General features: G+C 45.1%; 1 protein-coding gene across 1 annotated transcript in view; it reads right to left on the bottom strand.

The window, feature by feature from the left end:
• TGM7 (transglutaminase 7) overlaps positions 1 to 17,960 on the bottom strand; it is a 51,360-nt gene that overhangs the window by 9,806 nt on the left and 23,594 nt on the right. The window contains exons 4-8 of the mRNA XM_054452155.2: positions 7,372 to 7,554; positions 6,630 to 6,875; positions 5,900 to 6,018; positions 1,450 to 1,578; positions 1,189 to 1,366 (exon numbers count right to left, since the gene is read on the bottom strand). Coding sequence (XP_054308130.1) covers positions 1,189 to 1,366; positions 1,450 to 1,578; positions 5,900 to 6,018; positions 6,630 to 6,875; positions 7,372 to 7,554 — 855 coding nt within the window. The remainder of the gene's footprint in view (positions 1 to 1,188; positions 1,367 to 1,449; positions 1,579 to 5,899; positions 6,019 to 6,629; positions 6,876 to 7,371; positions 7,555 to 17,960) is intronic.

Genomic DNA, 17,960 nt, shown 5'->3' on the forward strand with positions numbered 1-17,960 from the left:
TTGTTTTGGTTCACTGAAGAGCCCCCAAGAAGGCTTCCTGTCTACAGTCACCTGTTCACTCACAGCACAGCTCCTGGGCTTGTCACAGATCCTTAGCAGGCATGGGAGCTACACCTGGGCTGGAAATGGCCAGAGGAAGCTTGGCAGGGGCAGCTCCCCCAGTGCACAGTGGCCCTGTAACTCGAGCGCCTGGGAGTGGGGAGAGGCTTGGAAATGGAGCAGGGTGGTGGACCTCGTCCTTCTCCTGCTCATCCCAGGCCTCCTCCATAACACCTACCTAGCACGGCCTGGGGACTTCCCAGCCCAAGGAACAACTGAGAATACTGAGTGCCAGAGTAGCCCTAGCCCCATTTCACACCTGGGAAAAGTGAGGTCACTGGATTCAAACACTCAGATTTAAACCTCTTCTGTGTCTGTAGCACCTGTATATAACTGCCAGCATCTGCTGCCCCTCTCCAAAAAGTCTCTGCCCTTGTCTTTGGCACCTGTCTCTGTCCTCCCCATTCTCTGCTCCTCCTTTCTCCAACTCAGAGTCACCCTGTTAGTTCAGCAAATGTTCATCGAGCTCCATCATGTAGCAGGACAGGCCTGTCTAAGAGATTCTGGCCTTGCAAGGGTGAGACAAGTACTCTCCATCTTTCTCTCATCACAGATGGTCTGCTCAACAACTTTGCACTGAATTGTAAATACTTGATACTGCATAAAACATTGATGTTCTTTAAGGGTAGTCAACAAGGTGGCAAGTCTATAATGATAACTGCTCAAGGATCTCTCAGTGAAGCATTTGGGGGCTGCTAGCTCTGCCTATGGGTGAGGTCAGCTATCTCACGCCATCTACTTCCACCTGCCCCGCATGCCAGGCTCACCTCGAGCTGAGATGCCTGAGCAGGTGGCAGAAAGAAGCCATTTGGTTTCTGCTTCGGGACCACAAACAGGTCTATCCAAATGACAGTTTTAACAGTCTGACTGATCCATCAAGGATACTGTGAGGTGATTGCCACAGGTCAACCCCCCTCTCACATAAATGCACAGGATCCCTCGAGACTGTATGGTGTGCTGGCTCAGGGCCTGGGTGCCCACCACCCCCAGCTGTGGGGCCATGGGCAAGCTACTGAACCTTTATGAGCCACAGTTAACTTCTCTGAAATGAAGTTAATCACACCCCTAAGTGAGTGATCTTTCACTCACCGGTGCACATAACAGAGGCGAAGACCCAGCACTGTCCGTACTTCACAGGCTGCCCGCCCCTGGCTGACCACTGTCGTAGGATGGCCACGCTGCCGTTCCACTCCAGAGGACTGACCCCTTTGGAGTAGTCCTCACCCCAGTTCCCCTGCAGCACACCATTGTCATCGTTGCTGTTGATCTGCAGAGGACAGACAGGTGGGTTTCCACAGCTCCCGGGGAAGCTCAGACTGTCCTCAGACGGCGGGAAACATCCATCCTTACCATGGCACTCACCACCCTGCACACGTACACCACGTCGTTCCGCCGGGAACAGTCTTTGGCCGGGTTCTTTAAGTAGTACAGGCTCTTGTTCAGGATCTCAAAGCAGATGTCTATGATGTCCTCTTCAAACTTCCAAGTGATTTTAAGGGAGAAAAAAGAGAAGAGCAAATGTCTAGACTTCTGAAACTTTAAGTCATTAACAGACTTTTGGGGATGGCACGTATATGGGGATGTGGGGGCAGGGGGAGGGTGCTAAATATAAGACAAGGTCCTGCCTTTGAAGAGCTTTTAAATCAAATTGGGAATGTATTAGGTTTGAAATTCTGAAAAACTAAACTGTGTGGCTCTGATGAAAAATGGAAACAGAATTCAGAGAGTGAGAGACCCCCGTTGGCTGAATAGATGAGAGAAGGCTTTGGTGCCAATGGGCTTTGATGGAATGGGTGGGAAGGAAGAGGAGAGTGGGCATATTTACCTGAGGTCTTTGAGCATGGTGGGTATCAAGGACTTAGACAGACTTCTATCTGGAGGACTTGAAGGAGCAGGGAAGGGATCAGAGCAGAAAAAGTCTAGAGATCAATGTAGGGCCAGGCGTGCCAGTCTTGAAATCAGGTAGAGGAACTCAGAGCAGACGCTGCAGGCCCTGGAGGAGCCGGGGTGGGCTCATGATAGACGTGCACAATGTTTGTCACAACCCTTTGGCTGCCAAATGCACAGGTATTTGTCTCAGTTTCAAAGAGGGTCACAGGTCACCACGGTTGGAGAATGGGGAAAATGTGCTCTCCCTCAGCAAGGCTTCCCCCACCTCTTCCCTTTTGGAGTTTGTGGACAGGACCGAGGTGGCAGTGGGAAGGAGAGAGAAACTACACCTGCGGGGGTTGAGAGTGGAAACGTTGCCCAGAGCCAAGGTCCCCCTCTCTACATTGACTGGATATTGGATGTTATTAAAGAATTACTGTTCTTTTTTTTTCAGTTACAATCACGTATTCTGATTAAGTTTTGCAGAAAGAGTCATCAACTTTTACATGACTATATTCTGAAGTACTATTGGATTAAATATGCTGAAGTGTTACTGGATTAAATGATATGGTATCTGTAATTTGCTTTAAAAAAATTTGCCAGGAGCGGTGGCTGTAATCCCAGTACTTCGAGAGGCCAAGGCAGGTGGATCACCTGAGGTCAGAAGTTTGAGACCAGCCTGGCCAACACGGTGAAACCCCGTCTCTACTAAAAATACAAAAATTAGCTGGGCATTATGGCTCGCACCTGTAGTCCTAGCTACTCAGGAAGCTGAGGTGGGAGAATCACTTGAACCCAGGAGGTTGCAGTGAGCCAAGATCATGCCACTGCACTCCAGCCTGGGCAACAGAGTGAGACTCTATCTCAAAAAAAAAAAAAAAAAAAAAAAAAATCTAGTGGTGGAGTGGGGAGCAGGGATGGAGGCAGAGGAGTACAGACCAGAGAAGGACAAACTTTTTCTGTAAAAAACCAAATAGTAAATATTTTAGCCTTTGCAGGCCATAAGGTTTCTGTCTTTTTTTTTTTTTTTATTCTACTTTAAGTTCTAGAGTACATGTGCACAACGTGCAGGTTAGTTACATATGTATACATGTGCCATGTTGGTGTGCTGCACCCATTAACTCGTCATTTAACATTAGGTATATCTCCTAATGCTATCCCTCCCCCCTCCCCCAACCCCACAACAGGCCCCGGTGTGTGATGTTCCCCTTCCTGTGTCCATGTGTTCTCATTGTTCAATTCCCATCTATGAGTGAGAACATGCGGTGTTTGGTTTTTTGTCCTTGTGATAGTTTGCTGAGAATGATGGTTTCCAGTTCATCCATGTCCCTACAAAGGACTTGAACTCATCATTTTTTATGGCTGCATAGTATTCCATGGTGTATATGTGCCACATTTTCTTAATCCAGTCTATCATTGTTGGACATCTGGGTTGGTTCCAAGTCTTTGCTATTGTGAATAGTGCCACAATAAACATATGTGTACATGTGTCTTTACAGCAGCATGATTTATAATCCTTTCAGTATATACCCAGTAATGGGATTGCTGGGTCAAATGGTATTTCTAGTTCTAGATCCCTGAGGAATCGCCACACTGACTTCCACAATGGTGGAACTAGTTTACAGTCCCACCAACAGTGTAAAAGTGTTCCTATTTCTCCACATCCTCTCCAGCACCTGTTGTTTCCTGACCTTTTAATGATCGCCATTCTAACTGGTGTGAGATGGTATCTCATTGTGGTTTTGATTTGCATTTCTCTGATGGCCAGTGATGATGAGCATTTTTTCATGTGTCTGTTGGCTGCATAAATGTCTTCTTTTGAGAAGTGTCTGTTCATATCCTTTGCCCACTTTTTGATGGGGTTGTTTGTTTTTTTCTTGTAAATTTGTTTGAGTTCATTGTAGATTCTGGATATTAGCCCTTTACCAGATGAGTAGATTGCAAAAATTTTCTCCCATTCTGTAGGTTGCCTGTTCACTCTGATGGTAGTTTCTTTTGCTGTGCAGAAGCTCTTTAGTTTAGTTAGATCCCATTTGTCAATTTTGGCTTTTTTTGCCATTGCTTTTGGTGTTTTAGACATGAAGTCCTTGCCCATGCCTGTGTCCTGAATGGTATTGCCTAGGTTTTCTTCTAGGGTTTTTATGGTTTCAGGTCTAACATTTAAGTCTTTAATCCATCTTGAATTAATTTTTGTATAAAGTGTAAGGAAGGGATCCAATTTCAGCTTTCTACATATGGCTAGCCAGTTTTCCTAGCACCATTTATTACATAGGGAATCCTTTCCCCATTTCTTGTTTTTGTCATGTTTGTTAAAGATCAGATGGTTGTAGATATGTGGCATTCTTTCTGAGGGTTCTGTTCTGTTCCATTGGTTTATATCTCTGTTTTGGTACCAGTACCATGCTGTTTTGGTTACTGTAGCCTTGTAGTATAGTTCGAAGTCAGGTAGCGTGATGCCTCCAGCTTTGTTCTTTTGGCTTAGGATTGACTTGGAAATGCAGGCTCTTTTTTGGTTCCATATGAACTTTAAAGTAGTTTTTTCCAATTCTGTGAAGAAAGTCATTGGTAGCTTGATGGGGATGGCATTGAATCTATAAATTACCTTGGGCAGTATGGCCATTTTCACGATACTGATTCTTCCTACCCATGAGCATGGAATGTTCTTCCATTTGTTTGTATCCTCTTTATTTCATTGAGCAGTGGTTTGTAGTTCTCCTTGAAGAGGTCCTTCATGTCCCTTGTAAGTTGGATTCCTAGGTATTTTATTCTCTTTGCGGCAATTGTGAATGGGAGTTCACTCACGATTTGGCTCTCTGTTTGTCTGTTATTGGTGTATAAGAATGCTTGTGATTTTTGCACATTGATTTTGTATCCTGAGACTTTGCTGAAGTTGCCTATCAGCTTAAGGAGATTTTGGGCTGAGACGATCGGGTTTTCTAGATATACAATCATGTCATCTGCAAACAGGGACAATTTGACTTCCTCTTTTCCTAATTGAATACCCTTTATTTCCTTCTCCTGCCTGATTGCCCTGGCAAGAACTTCCCACACTATGTTGAATAGGAGTGGTGAGAGAGGACATCCCTGTCTTGTGCCAATTTTCAAAGGCAATGCTTCCAGTTTTTGCCCATTCATATGATATTGGCTGTGGGTTTGTCACAGGTAGCTCTTATTATTTTGAGATATGTCCCATCAATACCTAATTTATTGAGAGTTTTTAGCATGAAGGTTGTTGAATTTTGTCAAAGGCCTTTTCTGCATCTATTGAGATAATCATGCGGTTTTTGTCATTGATTCTGTTTATATGCTGGATTACGTTTATTGATTTGCGTGTGTTGAACCAGATCTCTGTCTTAATAGCTCAATTCTGCCAATGCAGCGTGCAAGCAGCCACAGACTACATCTAAATGAATAAACATGGCTATTTGCAATAAAATGCTATTTGTGAACACTGAAATTTGAACTTCATATAATTTTCACATCACAAAATATTATTCTTTTACAATTCCTTTTCAACAAGTAAAAAATGTGAAAACTATTCTCAGCTCGTGGGCTAAACAGGCAGTAGCCACATTTGGTCTGTGGGCTGTAGTTTGCAAACCCCCAGTGTTGATGAAACAGACTCATGATACATTGATCATTACTGAAGCTGAGAGGTGGGTACAAGGAGATCTATTGTAGTAGCCTGTCTATTTTGATTATGTTTTAAGGTTTTTCATAATAAAACGCTAAAAACTAAAAAGGAAAGACATCCACCCCTTCCTTCCTTGCCCCTCTCACTGGATGTGAAGCTGGCCCAGCCCCTTACACCCTTGCTTGTATTAGTGGCCCTCTATGAGGGCTGTGTAATATAACAGCCTTACATAACAGGGTTGTGTAAGGACCAGCCTTACGGAGCCCACCCCAGGCCCACACTGGGTAATAGTGTTACCTGCCCGTAGTTCCAGGGCCAGGAGGTGATGAATTTTTCATGACCCTTGTAAACAAAGCCATAATCTCGCATGATATACTCCTGCAGCAGTATTTCACTTGGCAGGTAGACATCGTCCTCTGAGCAGTTAAGAGTAGTGGAGCGGGCAAAATCCCAAACCAAAAAAAAAGAATAATAAAATTAAAAAACAGTAACGACAACGTGTTTCTGGAAAACAGGAGGAACAGTTGATGGGTTGATAGCAACAGAAATTAAGACTGGACTCCCTTAAAGATCTACTATGTGCTTTTCTAGAAGCCAGAAATACAATGTACACTTTAAAAACCAACGATCTTTTCTTGATTGTAAAAGTGACTGATTGTAGGGTTGGCTTATTGTAGAGATTCAGAAAGTAGAGATGGATGGGTAGAAGACAATGGAAACTGCTCACTCCCACTACTCAGAGACACCCGCCATTATGTTTTGGTGTATTCTAGCCACTCTCTCTTTCTGTGCATCTTAATACAATTAGGCTCATATTAGGAAATGTTCCAATGTTTTCACTTAACATCACATCTTGAATACTTTCCTCATGCCATTAGAAATTATTTGTAAAGATGATTTTTGTGAGAGCACATGCTGCTACATTGCATAGCTATGTGGCGATTTATTTTCTGGGCTTTTCCCAAAGAACCTCACAGGGCCTTCCCAATGGATCAGGTTAGCATTACAAGCTGTGGGCACGTCCTACCTGGACTCCAAGGGTTAAAAAGTAGGATGAAAGTCCCCAGCGGGTAAGTCACACTGTGACCTTGGCCCTGAGGGACCTCTATCTTCAGAGTGTAATGGCCAATAACTGCATTGGCTGGTGTGAAAAGGGAAACTTGGAGAGAGTTGGAGTCAATGGTGAAATCTGAAGTGCTCCAGACATTCCCGGGCTGGACCCTGGTGAGGAAGAATGTGGCTCGGGTCCCCAGCAGCTCTGACGGCTTGGGTCCTGTGTAGGAGACAATGACCCCAAAGTGAGGCTCAAAAAACCTGTGTGGTATATGATTCCAGGGGGGTCGGAAGGACCGTCACCTTCTCCCACCACCTGCTAATGCTTTTGGCTTTTACTGCCACTGAGTGTCCTCAGGCAAACCATTTAAGATCCCCAGGCCTCTGTTGTTTAATCTGTTAAAAGGGGATCATAATAGTACCACCTGAAAGTCTTGTCCTGGGGATTAAATGAGCTAATGTGTGTAAAGTTTTAGCACAGTGCTTATTGTGTAACTACAGGTTGGTTGTTAACTGCCACAACCTCAGTTTGCTGAGTTGACCAGATCTCTCCTTAACAGCACTAACAGGGTCCTGAGCATGAGGGGCCTGGGGTTCCCAGGACTCATTCCCAATGAGGGCAGCTCAGGTGGGAAAGGCAGGGGCCCTGCAGGCAGACTCTGCAAATGCCCTCATTTTGACGGAACCTGCGGGGCCTTGGGGCAGGGCAAACTCACCGGTCTCAGCCACAAAGGTGATGTGGTCGCTCTGGGACTGGAAGGGTCGGCTGAAGCTCAGCTGGAGGTAGAAGGGCTGGCCGCGGCGCACAGTGAGCCGCTTGACGCCCATCTCCTGCGTGTGGTGCTCCTTGTTGTTCCTGGAGCTCTGCAGGTCGACAGACTCAAGCTGCAAGGTTGCCACTAGGGGAGGGGAGGGGACAGGTCACGCCCACCTGCAGCCCCCTGGGCTCAGGCATCCCTTGTGGCTTCTCAGTCATTTCTGGGAGGTGCGGCGGGTGGTGGGGCGTGCGCGGAGGAGGTGGGGTGTGCGGGGTGGGGGGGGCGTGCGGGGGTGTGTGGGCGGGGGGGTGGGGTGTGTGGGGGAGGGTGGGGTGTGCGGGGGTGGGGTGGGGTGTGCGGGGGGCTGTGCGGGGGGGAGTGGGGTGTGCGGGGGAGGGCGTGCGGGTGTGTGTGTGCGGGGGGTGGGGTGTGCGGTGGAGGGTGGGGTGTGCGGGGGTGGGGTGGGGTGTGCGGTGGAGGGTGGGGTGTGCGGGGGTGGGGTGGGGTGTGCGCAGGGGCTGTGCGGGGGGTCGGCGTGGGGGAGTGTTGATCCTGGTGAATTCCACGTCTGGACCTGGAGCCGCAATAATCAAGGATTGGGGTCCCCAAAAGGGAAACAATTCCAGATAACCGAAACTTAACCCCTGAAGTGCCGCTGCATGCTCTTAACTATTTGTTGACAATCTTTCTAAAAGTCACCCTATTATCCTACTGATATAAGAATAAACATACTAGGATTTTGTATGAATTAAGTCAGTGAGCTGACTGGAGGCTGGGACTTCAGCCATAGGGCAAGTCCCTGCTTTGGAATTCTGGAGACTCTCTGGGTCACTTGTAACTTAGGTCTGACTTCTCAGCCATTTCTAGGTCTATGAGGAGGGCACTGCCTGCTTCCTGTGTGTGCACACCTGGTATATGGTTGTGAAACTCTCATAGCACAGGGTGCAGTGGGCAGGCTCTGGACTGACACAGCCTCAGGTCTATCGCCTGGACTGTGAGACCACGAGCAAGTCACTTAATATCCCTAAACGTCAGCGTCCTCATCTGAAAAAGGGAGAAAATTGTATTCCTACCTTATAGGGTTCATGGGGGCGTTAAGTGAGGATGCCTATGGAAGGACCTTGGCGTTGTGCCAGGTACAGAGTAAGGAGTCATTATTTTACTCTTACTGGTAGGAATCATGCGTTTTTGGATTGCATTTCTTTTGCGACCTTTGCTAGCAAGGTTTAGATTGCATTTACTGTCAACAAAAGTTCATCAGGTCTTTCCTCTAGTAGTACATCAGTTTATCTCGGTGGTTCTCAACAGGGGAAATTCTGTGCCCTGGAGGACATTTGGCAATGTCTGAAGACATTTTTTACTGAGAAGAGAGGCTGCTAAGCAGCATCCTAAAGGAAAAATTCATATTTGCTCCCAGCCAGTTTTTGTGCCATTTCCATTTTGAACTTCCACAGAGGTTCTTAATGTTTTTGCATCTTTCCTACCTATCTTGATCCTTTTTTTTTAAAGACAGGGTCTCACTCTGCAGCCCAGGCTGGAGTGCAATGGCATGCTTCTGGCTCACTGCAGCCTCAGCCTTCATTCTGGGCTCAAGTGATCCTCCCATCTCAGCTTCCCAAGTAGGTTGGACCACAGTTGTGCACTACCATGCCCCACAATATTTTTTTTTTTATATTTTGTAGAGATGGCGTCTCCCTATGTTGCCCAGGTTGATAGATTCTGATTTTTTGACCCAAATGTTTTACTTTTCCATCTCTAGACTGGCTAAACTATCTTCCAGTCTTCATCTAAGTAATCAGTAATACGATGTTTCTAAGCATTAGAGCTTAAGTTGGAGGCCAGTGGTGTATCGTCAGCTCTTTCTTTCATGTTAACACTGAGCCATTAAGAAATACTCTTTGGGGCTGGGCACTGTGGCTCACGCCTATAATCCCAGCACTTTGGGAGGCCGAGATGGGTGAATCACTTGAGGTCAGGAGTTCGAGACCAGCCTGGCCAACATGGTGAAACCCCGCGTCTACTAAAATACAAAAATTAGCCAGGCCTGGTGGCGGGTACTTGGGAGGCTGAGGTGGGAGAATTGCTTGAGCCCAGGAGGTAGAGGTTGCAGTGAGCCAGGATGGCACCATTGCACTCCAGCCTGGGTGGCAGAGCGAGACTCCATCTCAAAAAAAAAAAAAAAAACTCTTTGGGCGTAGTTGTTCAACTGCTTTAACTACATCTAATCTTTGAATAAAGCTGAAGTCAATGTTTTTAAATTTCCTTCACAATCTAAAATCAAATCCAGTTTTCATCTTTTCCATAAATGTGTCAAATGTCTGGCTAAAAACAGAATATGCACAATGATCCCTTGATCCGTCTCTTAACAGCAATCTTTTGTAAGGTAGATTCAACAAAGGTGAATTACTGGATCAATTGGTACAAAGTTGTTAAACCTCTTGATGTGTTGGGGCACTTAAATAGATATGTTATCGGAACCAGAAAATTTAGAGAAAGATCTAAGACAGATCCCTTTTGATCATTCAACAGCAGTTTTTAAACTTCAGTTCCAACTCATTTAGTAGTTTGTGAAATCAATTTAGAGAGAGGTAGCCAGTAATAAGAAAAATGGAATGGAATAGAAAACATACAATGCATCACACATAGGAAGAACAAGGGCAATTTTATGTGTAGCTGGGTCATGATATAAATCATGGATCATAGTTAAAAGTCAGAAAGCAGCCGGGCGTGGTGGCTTTCGCCTGTAATCCCAGCACTTTGGGAGGCCAAGGAAGGCAGATCACAAGGTCAGGAGATCAAGACCGTACTGGCTAACACGGTGAAACCCCTTCTCTACTAAAAATACAAAAAATTAGCTGGGCGTGGTGGCGGGCGCCTGTAATCTCAGCTACTCAGGAGGCTGCGGCAGGAGAATGGCATGAACCCGGGAGGCAGAAGTTGCAGTGAGCCGAGATCGCGCCACTGCACTCCAGCCTGGGTGACAGAGCGAGACACTGTCTCAAAAAAAAAAAAAAAAAAAAAGTCAGAAAGCAGCTGGCCTCAATCTGGTTGGGAACTGGTTGCCTCTCATGTGTTCCTAAGGGGCCTAAAGTTTTCATAGCAGGACCACTGAGCCTTCACAGAAAGCCTCTCCGTCCCATACACAACTCCTACCCTGAATGATCATAGATCCAAAAGAGACAGTGACACACAGGAGGGAAGAGGACTCAGGATAGCCTTTTCCTGGCTGCTGTTTGTAGCTCAAAGCATAGTTCCTAGGGACAGCCAACTCAATTTTCCCCTGAGCCAGGCTTCTCTTAGTTTGGGAAAGAAAGGAGGGGGGAGGAAGGAAGATGTCTTCCTCTCCAGAGGCCCAAGGTTGCAGTGGCATGGAGAAAACTCATTCTCCATTGGACACTCAGGTTTTCTTTTTTATTCCACTCCACTGAAGTGCTTCTTATGTCAAAGAGACAATGACTTCTTATGTCAAAGAGACAAAAAGGAAGGGTTTTCAAAAGCAGGAAAAGAAAGCCAAGAGGATCAGGAAGAGGCTCAACAAAGCAGAAAATCAAGCAGAATCAGTTAGTAAAAACATGTCAGCTCCCACAAGGCCTTCTTGACTTGGCCACAATCCCACTGGAGTTAATGACATGAGTAAGAGGAGAGTTAAGCCCCAGCCACAAGACTCCTGGCACTTATTTGACTAATACAAAGACAAGAGTATAAAATGACCAAATATATCCTGATGTATTATCAGCCTTTTAAGAAAAAGGAGACAGGCCAGGCACAGTGGCTCACGGCTGTAATCCCAGCACTTTGGGAGGCCGAGGTGGGCGGATCACGAGGTCAGGAGTTCGAGACCAGCCTGACCAACATGTTGAAACCCTGTCTCTACTAAAAATACAAAAATTAGCCAGGCATGGTGGCACATGCCTGTAATCCCAGCTACTTAGGAGGCCGAGGCAGGAGAATTGCTTGAACCTGGGAGGGGGAGGTTGCAGTGAGCTGAGATCGTGCCATTGCATTCCAGCCTGAGCAACAGAGCGAGACCCTTCCTCAAAAAAGAAAGAAAGAAAGAGAGAGAGAGAGAGAGAGAGGGAGGGAGGGAGGGAGGGAGAGAAGAAAGAGAGAGAGAGGAAGAGAAAGAAAGAGAGAGAGAAAGAGAAAGAGAGAGAGGAAGAGAAAGAAAGAAAAAGAAAGAAAGAAAGAAAGCGACATTAAAACAGCCATCTGCATGTAATGAACTCCGCGATGCAAAGCTCCTATCCTCTGACACCAAAACCCAAGACAGCCCTGCCCTCACTCATGCCTCCATCTCTCCACTCAGGTCTTGGTTCAGCAGTAACCACTGAACAGGGGCTTTCTTTGGCCACCAAGCATGATGCTTTACTTCCCACCATGTGATCACTTTCTATCACAACACCCTCTCTATTGTCTTCAGGGTACTTCATATCTAGAATTTGTTCCACAAAAGCAAGAGACCTCAGCCATCTTCAAATGCAGATCCCCCTGCCTAGAAAGGAGCCTGGTGCCTAACTGCAGATATGCATGGCTAATGTTCATGGACTACTTACCAATGCCTGGCACTGTTTAGAGTGTTTTGCATGTCTGAAGTAATTTATGTTCTCACCACCCCCTGAAATGGAGCTGTTAATATTTTTCCTGACATACAGGAAGGTGCTGGGTGGAGATAGGATTCAAACCCAGGGAGGCTGGCTCCAGAGGCTGCCCCCTTAACCTGCACAATCTCCTGCCATCCTGGTGGGTGCTCGGTGACATTTGCTGAATGGATAGACACACATGTGCATGAGGTTCAAGGAGAGTCATCCTGCAGAAGAGCACTGGGGATGGAGGGGACGGGAAGGGACAGAACCTGTGAGGGCAGCAGGGCCAGGATGAGGAGGGGCTCGAGCCCGGGCCAAGACGCTGCTGCTTGATTCAGTAGTTATGGGTAGATCTAGCACTGATGGGTAGATAAAATGTTACACCTTTCTGAGGGCAATTCATCAATATTTATTACAAAATAAAAGAAAGCGGCCGGGCGCGGTGGCTCATGCCTGTAATCCCAGCACTTTGGGAGGCCGAGGTGGGCGGATCACAAGGTCAAGAGATCGAGACCATCCTGGCCAACATGGTGAAACCTCGTCTCTACTAAAAATACAAAAATTAGCTGGGCATGGTGGTGGGTGCCTGTAGTCCCAGCTACTTGGGAGGCTGAGGCAGAAGAATTGCTTGAACCCGGGAGGCAGAGGTTGCAGTGAGCCAAGATCGGGCCACTGCACTCCAGCCTGGTGACACAGCGAGACTCCATCTCGAATAAATAAATAAAGTAAAATAAAATAAAATAAAAATAAAAGAAAGCCTTAAAACATAAATACCTTTGACCCATGAACTTCTTATCTAGGATTTTTTTCTTAAAAAATAATAATTTGCGTACAAAAATTAAGCTTAGAAATGTTCAGTGCAACCCAAATATCTTACAATAGGAGTTGGCTACATAAACTTGATTCCTCTCATCTGATGATTCCAACTTGATTCCAACAAAGAGGGCACAAATAGCAGCCAAAAAAGAAGGAGCAAAGATTATAGAGAGGTAATTCACAAGACATTAGAAAGGAAGATTTTTTTTAAAAGACTAAAAATTAGTATGTACAGATTATCTTTAGGTGGTGAAATTATTGGAAATTTTCTTTCCTTTAGGTTTTTTGGCATTTCCCAAGCTTTTACTTTGAACATGTATTCTTTTTGTATTGAGGGGAAAGGGCTACTTTGATTAAAGGCAGGCTTTTGAGCAGGAGTGGCAGGATCAAAGCTGTACTTTAGGATTAATTTGACTGTGGCATTTAGCCCAGATCAGAGGGGAAGAAGAAAAGGGTGGGAAGGGCAGCGAGAGCCCTGTCACAACTATCTAAGCCAAAGGCTCATGAGGACCTAAACACAGGTGTTGGTAAGAGGAAAAGAAGGACCACCCTATGTGCGCAAGGGGCTGGAATCCCTGGGCATATGGTGGGCTAATAAATACTTATTGAAATATTTTGACTTGCAGGGCTTCCTAAGGCCCCAGCTAGGGTGGATGAAAAATGGGGTCAGTTAAAGGAATCAACTGCCAACAAAGTCCCAGGCAGTCAGGTTAGTGGTGAGGCTGGAACGCTCTAGGTGGAGACAACAAAGGAAAATCTATCCAGTGCAGCTGGCACAGAGTTGCCACCTGCCACAAAATGCCAGGTGGAAGGTGGACTCAGCTGCTTCCATTCTTCTGTCTTTGTTTTTGCATTTATTCTAGCTTCTTTTCTCTTTCCATTTATCATTATTATTGTCCATTTTTAGGACTTTTACAAATACTTTATTCTTTTTCATTTCTTCCCTTCTTACAAAATGTGAAAGAGTATAATCTGTGTGAGAGCATATGAAGAGATTCCTATAGGAGATTACTGCCGTGTTCTGTGCCTCTTTTAGTGTGCAAGAATAAAAATGTCTTATTACTTAAAAGTTCAAGTCCAAACTCCTTAGCCAAGCATTCCAAGTCCTTCACAATGTGGTCCCAACATATCTCTCCAATCCTATCTCCCACTAGCCCATAAATAAACTGCTTCACTTGTACTACGGCCTCCAAATAGATTATACTCATATCTACCTCTGACAGCCCCTGCCCCTTCCCTAATCTCTTTGTGTCTCCATTGTACCCATTCTTCAAACAAAACCCAGCAGCCACTCCTCCACAAAATTCTTCCCAAGCATTTCAGAACATAGGGCATGTTTGCACTTGCAACACTAGTTGAATATCTAGTTAGTACTAAGTGTTATGGAACTCCAGGCTTTATATGCATCATCTCTTGCTATCCCTATAACTACCCGATTTGATATTATCAGCCCCATGTTACAGATAAGTAGGAAGATGATCAGCAAAGTTATGTAATTTGGCCAGTGTCACCTACTTAATTAAGTGGCAAAATTGGCAATTAAATCTAGACAGTTTGACTCCAGAACCTAGTTCTTAACTTCTGGCTAGTGGTACTGGTCTGAAGTTTTCAAACTTTTTTTTTCCAAGTAAGTGAATATTGTGCTTTCTTCAAATGAAAACATAATAAAAGACCTAAGAAGAACTTCTCTAGTGGGAGAACTGGGCAGGGGTTCTGCCCACCCCTAGGCTTCTCTGCAGACCCCTAAGGATCCAAAGAACACAATAAAAAGCACAGCTGCCTCTCAGCCTCCCCAGTCTAAGATGCCAAGGAGGGCACAAGCCCTCAGGCAGCTCATCAGGTCAGGACAAAACCAGCTCCAGGACCCACTCGATCTGTCGCCCTGTTCTGCAATTTCCTAGACTCTGAACCTCTTATTATTCAGTTAATCACTTACTACTATGGTGTTTCCTTGAAACATTATTTTCATTTAATGGTGTCTACATGATTAACTATATTGTTCGATTATTTACACCCAGTACCCAGCAATTCAAATAGCTGCTGGCAGGAGCAGGTGTTCTCAAGCTGGCTGCACAAGTTAAAATCTTAAGTCTTTACCTCTTAGGTACAAAGCATTGCTATTCATAATATATAAAAGTGGCTATAAATATTAAGACAGTCTTGCTATAATAATAGCAAGAAATGCAAGCTAAAACAATCATGAGATTCATCTTTGATCCATTCAAAAATATTTAAAGGAATAACAATAACCTATTTTGCTGAGGGCATATGGAAATGGACTGTCTCATATACTGATGGTGGGAGTGTAAATTCATATGGACATTTTAGAGACAATCAGTTGATATCCATCAAAACTTAAGTTGTATATTGCTTTGCTCCAACAGTTGTTCTTTAAAAATCTTATGTATAAAAAATATTTACACACGTATACAAAGTTATATCAACAGAGACATCATTGCAGCATTGTTTATAAGAGTAAAATATTAGAAACAATCTAAATTTCCACCAAAAGGAGATAGTAACAAACTAAGCAAATTAATAAACTCATTAAAGAAGTTGTGCTTATATGCCCAGAATGGAAAATTATAATCATTACAAATTTTTGATAGACCAATATGCACTGACATGGAAAGATTTTCAAGATACGTGATTGTTTTTAAAAAGCAAGTCATCAAATAACATATATAATCCGTTTGCACAAAACAAACCGTTTTAGGTAATCTAGTGTTATTTGGAAGCAGTTGATCAAATTGCTAATGGGGCTTTCCTATGGGAAAGGATCAGGATTGAAAGTATATAGGTATATAAAAGGAAACTTGAGCTTTTTAAAATGCTGTGTGAACTTTTAGCTTTTTATAATAAGTATATATTTTTGTGTATTATTTGTTTAATTAAAATATGCAGTTTTAAAAGATAATATAACTGTTTTAGACTTATTCTAGTTGGTGATAGCCAAGGGGAAAAGATATGCTAAACTCTAGCACTAAAGTACCTTGGAATCTAGCACATGACAAGCTTTTTGAGCCTTCTCTATCAAACTCTGTCTTGCATTTAAAAACCATTTATATCTCTATTTTTATTTTGTGTTTGTTTGAGACAGGATCTCACTTTTTCCCCCAGGCCGTAGTGCAGTGGCGCAATCTCAGCTCACTGCAGCTTTGACCCCCCAGGCTCATGCAATCCTCTCGCCTCAGCCTTCCAAGTAGCTGGAACTACAGATGTGTGCCACGATACCCGGCTAATTTTTCTATTTTTAGTAGAAACAGGATTTCACTATGTTGGACTGGCTGGTCTCGAACTCCTCAGCTCAAGCGACCCGCTTGCCTTGGCCTCCCAAAGTGCTGTGATTACAGGCCTGAGCCACCGTGCCCAGTGTGAGACACAGTGCCTGGCCATTAGAACATGATACATACTTTAGAACATTATTTTAAGACATACATGGCCAGGCGCGGTGGCTCATGCCTGTAATCCCAGCACTTTGGGAGGCCAAGGTGGGTGGATCACCTGAGGTCAGGAGTTCAAGACTAGCCTGGCCAACATGGCAAAACCCCGTCTCTACTAAAAATACAAAAATTAGCCGTGTGTGGTGGTGAACCCCTGTAATCCCAGCTACTCAGGAGGCTGAGGTAGGAGAATCCCTTGAACTCAGGAGGCAGACAATGCAGTGAGCCGAGATCACGCCATTGCATTCCAGCCTGGGTGACAAAGGGAGACTCCATCTCAAAAAAAAAGAAATACATGACCCATGTTTAGTGCCCTCCCTGGCAGGCCCCATGTGTTGGCCAGGCTGGCGCAACCTGCGGGGGCCTGTTCTTCTCACTCCCAGCAGAGGAGTGGCAGGGTTCTGAAGGGATTGAAAAAGGGGCCTGAACTCAGGGATGGGGGCAGCAACTCTCAGTGAGGACCTGAAAGTCAGGGGAGAAGCTGGACAAGGGAGAGGTCTAGGGTCTGAGAGGGGTCATCCCACAGCTTCAGAGTTGGCCATAGAAATAGCCTCCCAAGCACCCAAGGACACCTGGTGGCAAGGGCCATGCTCTTTTTGGGGCTCCTCAGACTTCCCAAGGCCATTTCAGCCCCTCAGGTTTTAAAGAAAAGGCTGTTCACAGCTTCAGAAAAGAAAACGAATGGCCGTAGGATTTGTGCCCCAAGGTCCAAATGCAGATGGAGAAGTGAGAAGAAGGAGCCGGATTGCACAGTGAGCCACCAATCATCAATCCAGGCTCTCCTGTCGCTTCCCTACATCCTCTACCTCTCCAAACTTCTCCCCTCTCTTGACTTAGCACCTCCAAAAAGGTAAGTCGATTCCCGGTACTCACCCTGATCCATCTCCCTCCTTCTCCTGTCGGTCAAGGCCCTTCAACTAGTCACCAGTACGATTCGAGACCTAATTGCCTCTTGAGCATTAACAGTCACCCTACTAGAACCTTCCCTTCCATCCCTGAGTCAGGTGGGGCTGCCACTTCCTCCTCCTCCCACTCCTCCTCTTAAATTTCCCGTTGTTCCAGGTACATCTTGGCATAAGGAAAGGAGCTTCTGACTTAAGCCTTGTAAAAATGTGCTGAGGGATTTGTTTCTGTGGCCTCCTTTTTGAGCTGAGAAGACTCCCGAGTGATGTGAATGGCAAAGCTTGGCTTGAAGCTGTTCCCTTGTGCCTCTGTTACTTCAAGGCCTGGGACCCAATTCGATCTAAGCCAGTTCAGTCTGGCTTCCCCTGACCATGTGGGTGTTGAGTAAGAAAGAGCTATGAGGAAGAAAGGTTTGCACAGCCCATCAGGACCCAGAGAGCTTTGCATCTTGAAGAAAAACAAAGCACACTGAAATGGTGAATTATTAATGCTGCTGATTAAAAATGAAGTTGACAAAGTTTCCAGTGACAAGGAAAAATGCCCATAATGTGAGATTAACTGGAAGGAAAAAGTAGGATAGGAAAACAGTGCAGTTGTTCTCACTCACATGTGGGACCTGAAGAAGTTGAGATCAGAGAAGCAGAGAGCAGAATTGTGGTGCTTAGAGGCTGGGAAGGGTGGGTGGGAGCAGGGATAGAGAGAGGTTGGTTAAGGGATACAAAATTACAGCTAGATAGGAAAACTAGGTTCTAGTGTTCTATAACATTGCAGCGTGACTATATTTAATAAGAATTTATTGCAT

Source organism: Pongo pygmaeus, chromosome 16, assembly GCF_028885625.2.
Source record: "Pongo pygmaeus isolate AG05252 chromosome 16, NHGRI_mPonPyg2-v2.0_pri, whole genome shotgun sequence".
NCBI classification, from domain to species: domain Eukaryota; kingdom Metazoa; phylum Chordata; class Mammalia; order Primates; family Hominidae; genus Pongo; species Pongo pygmaeus.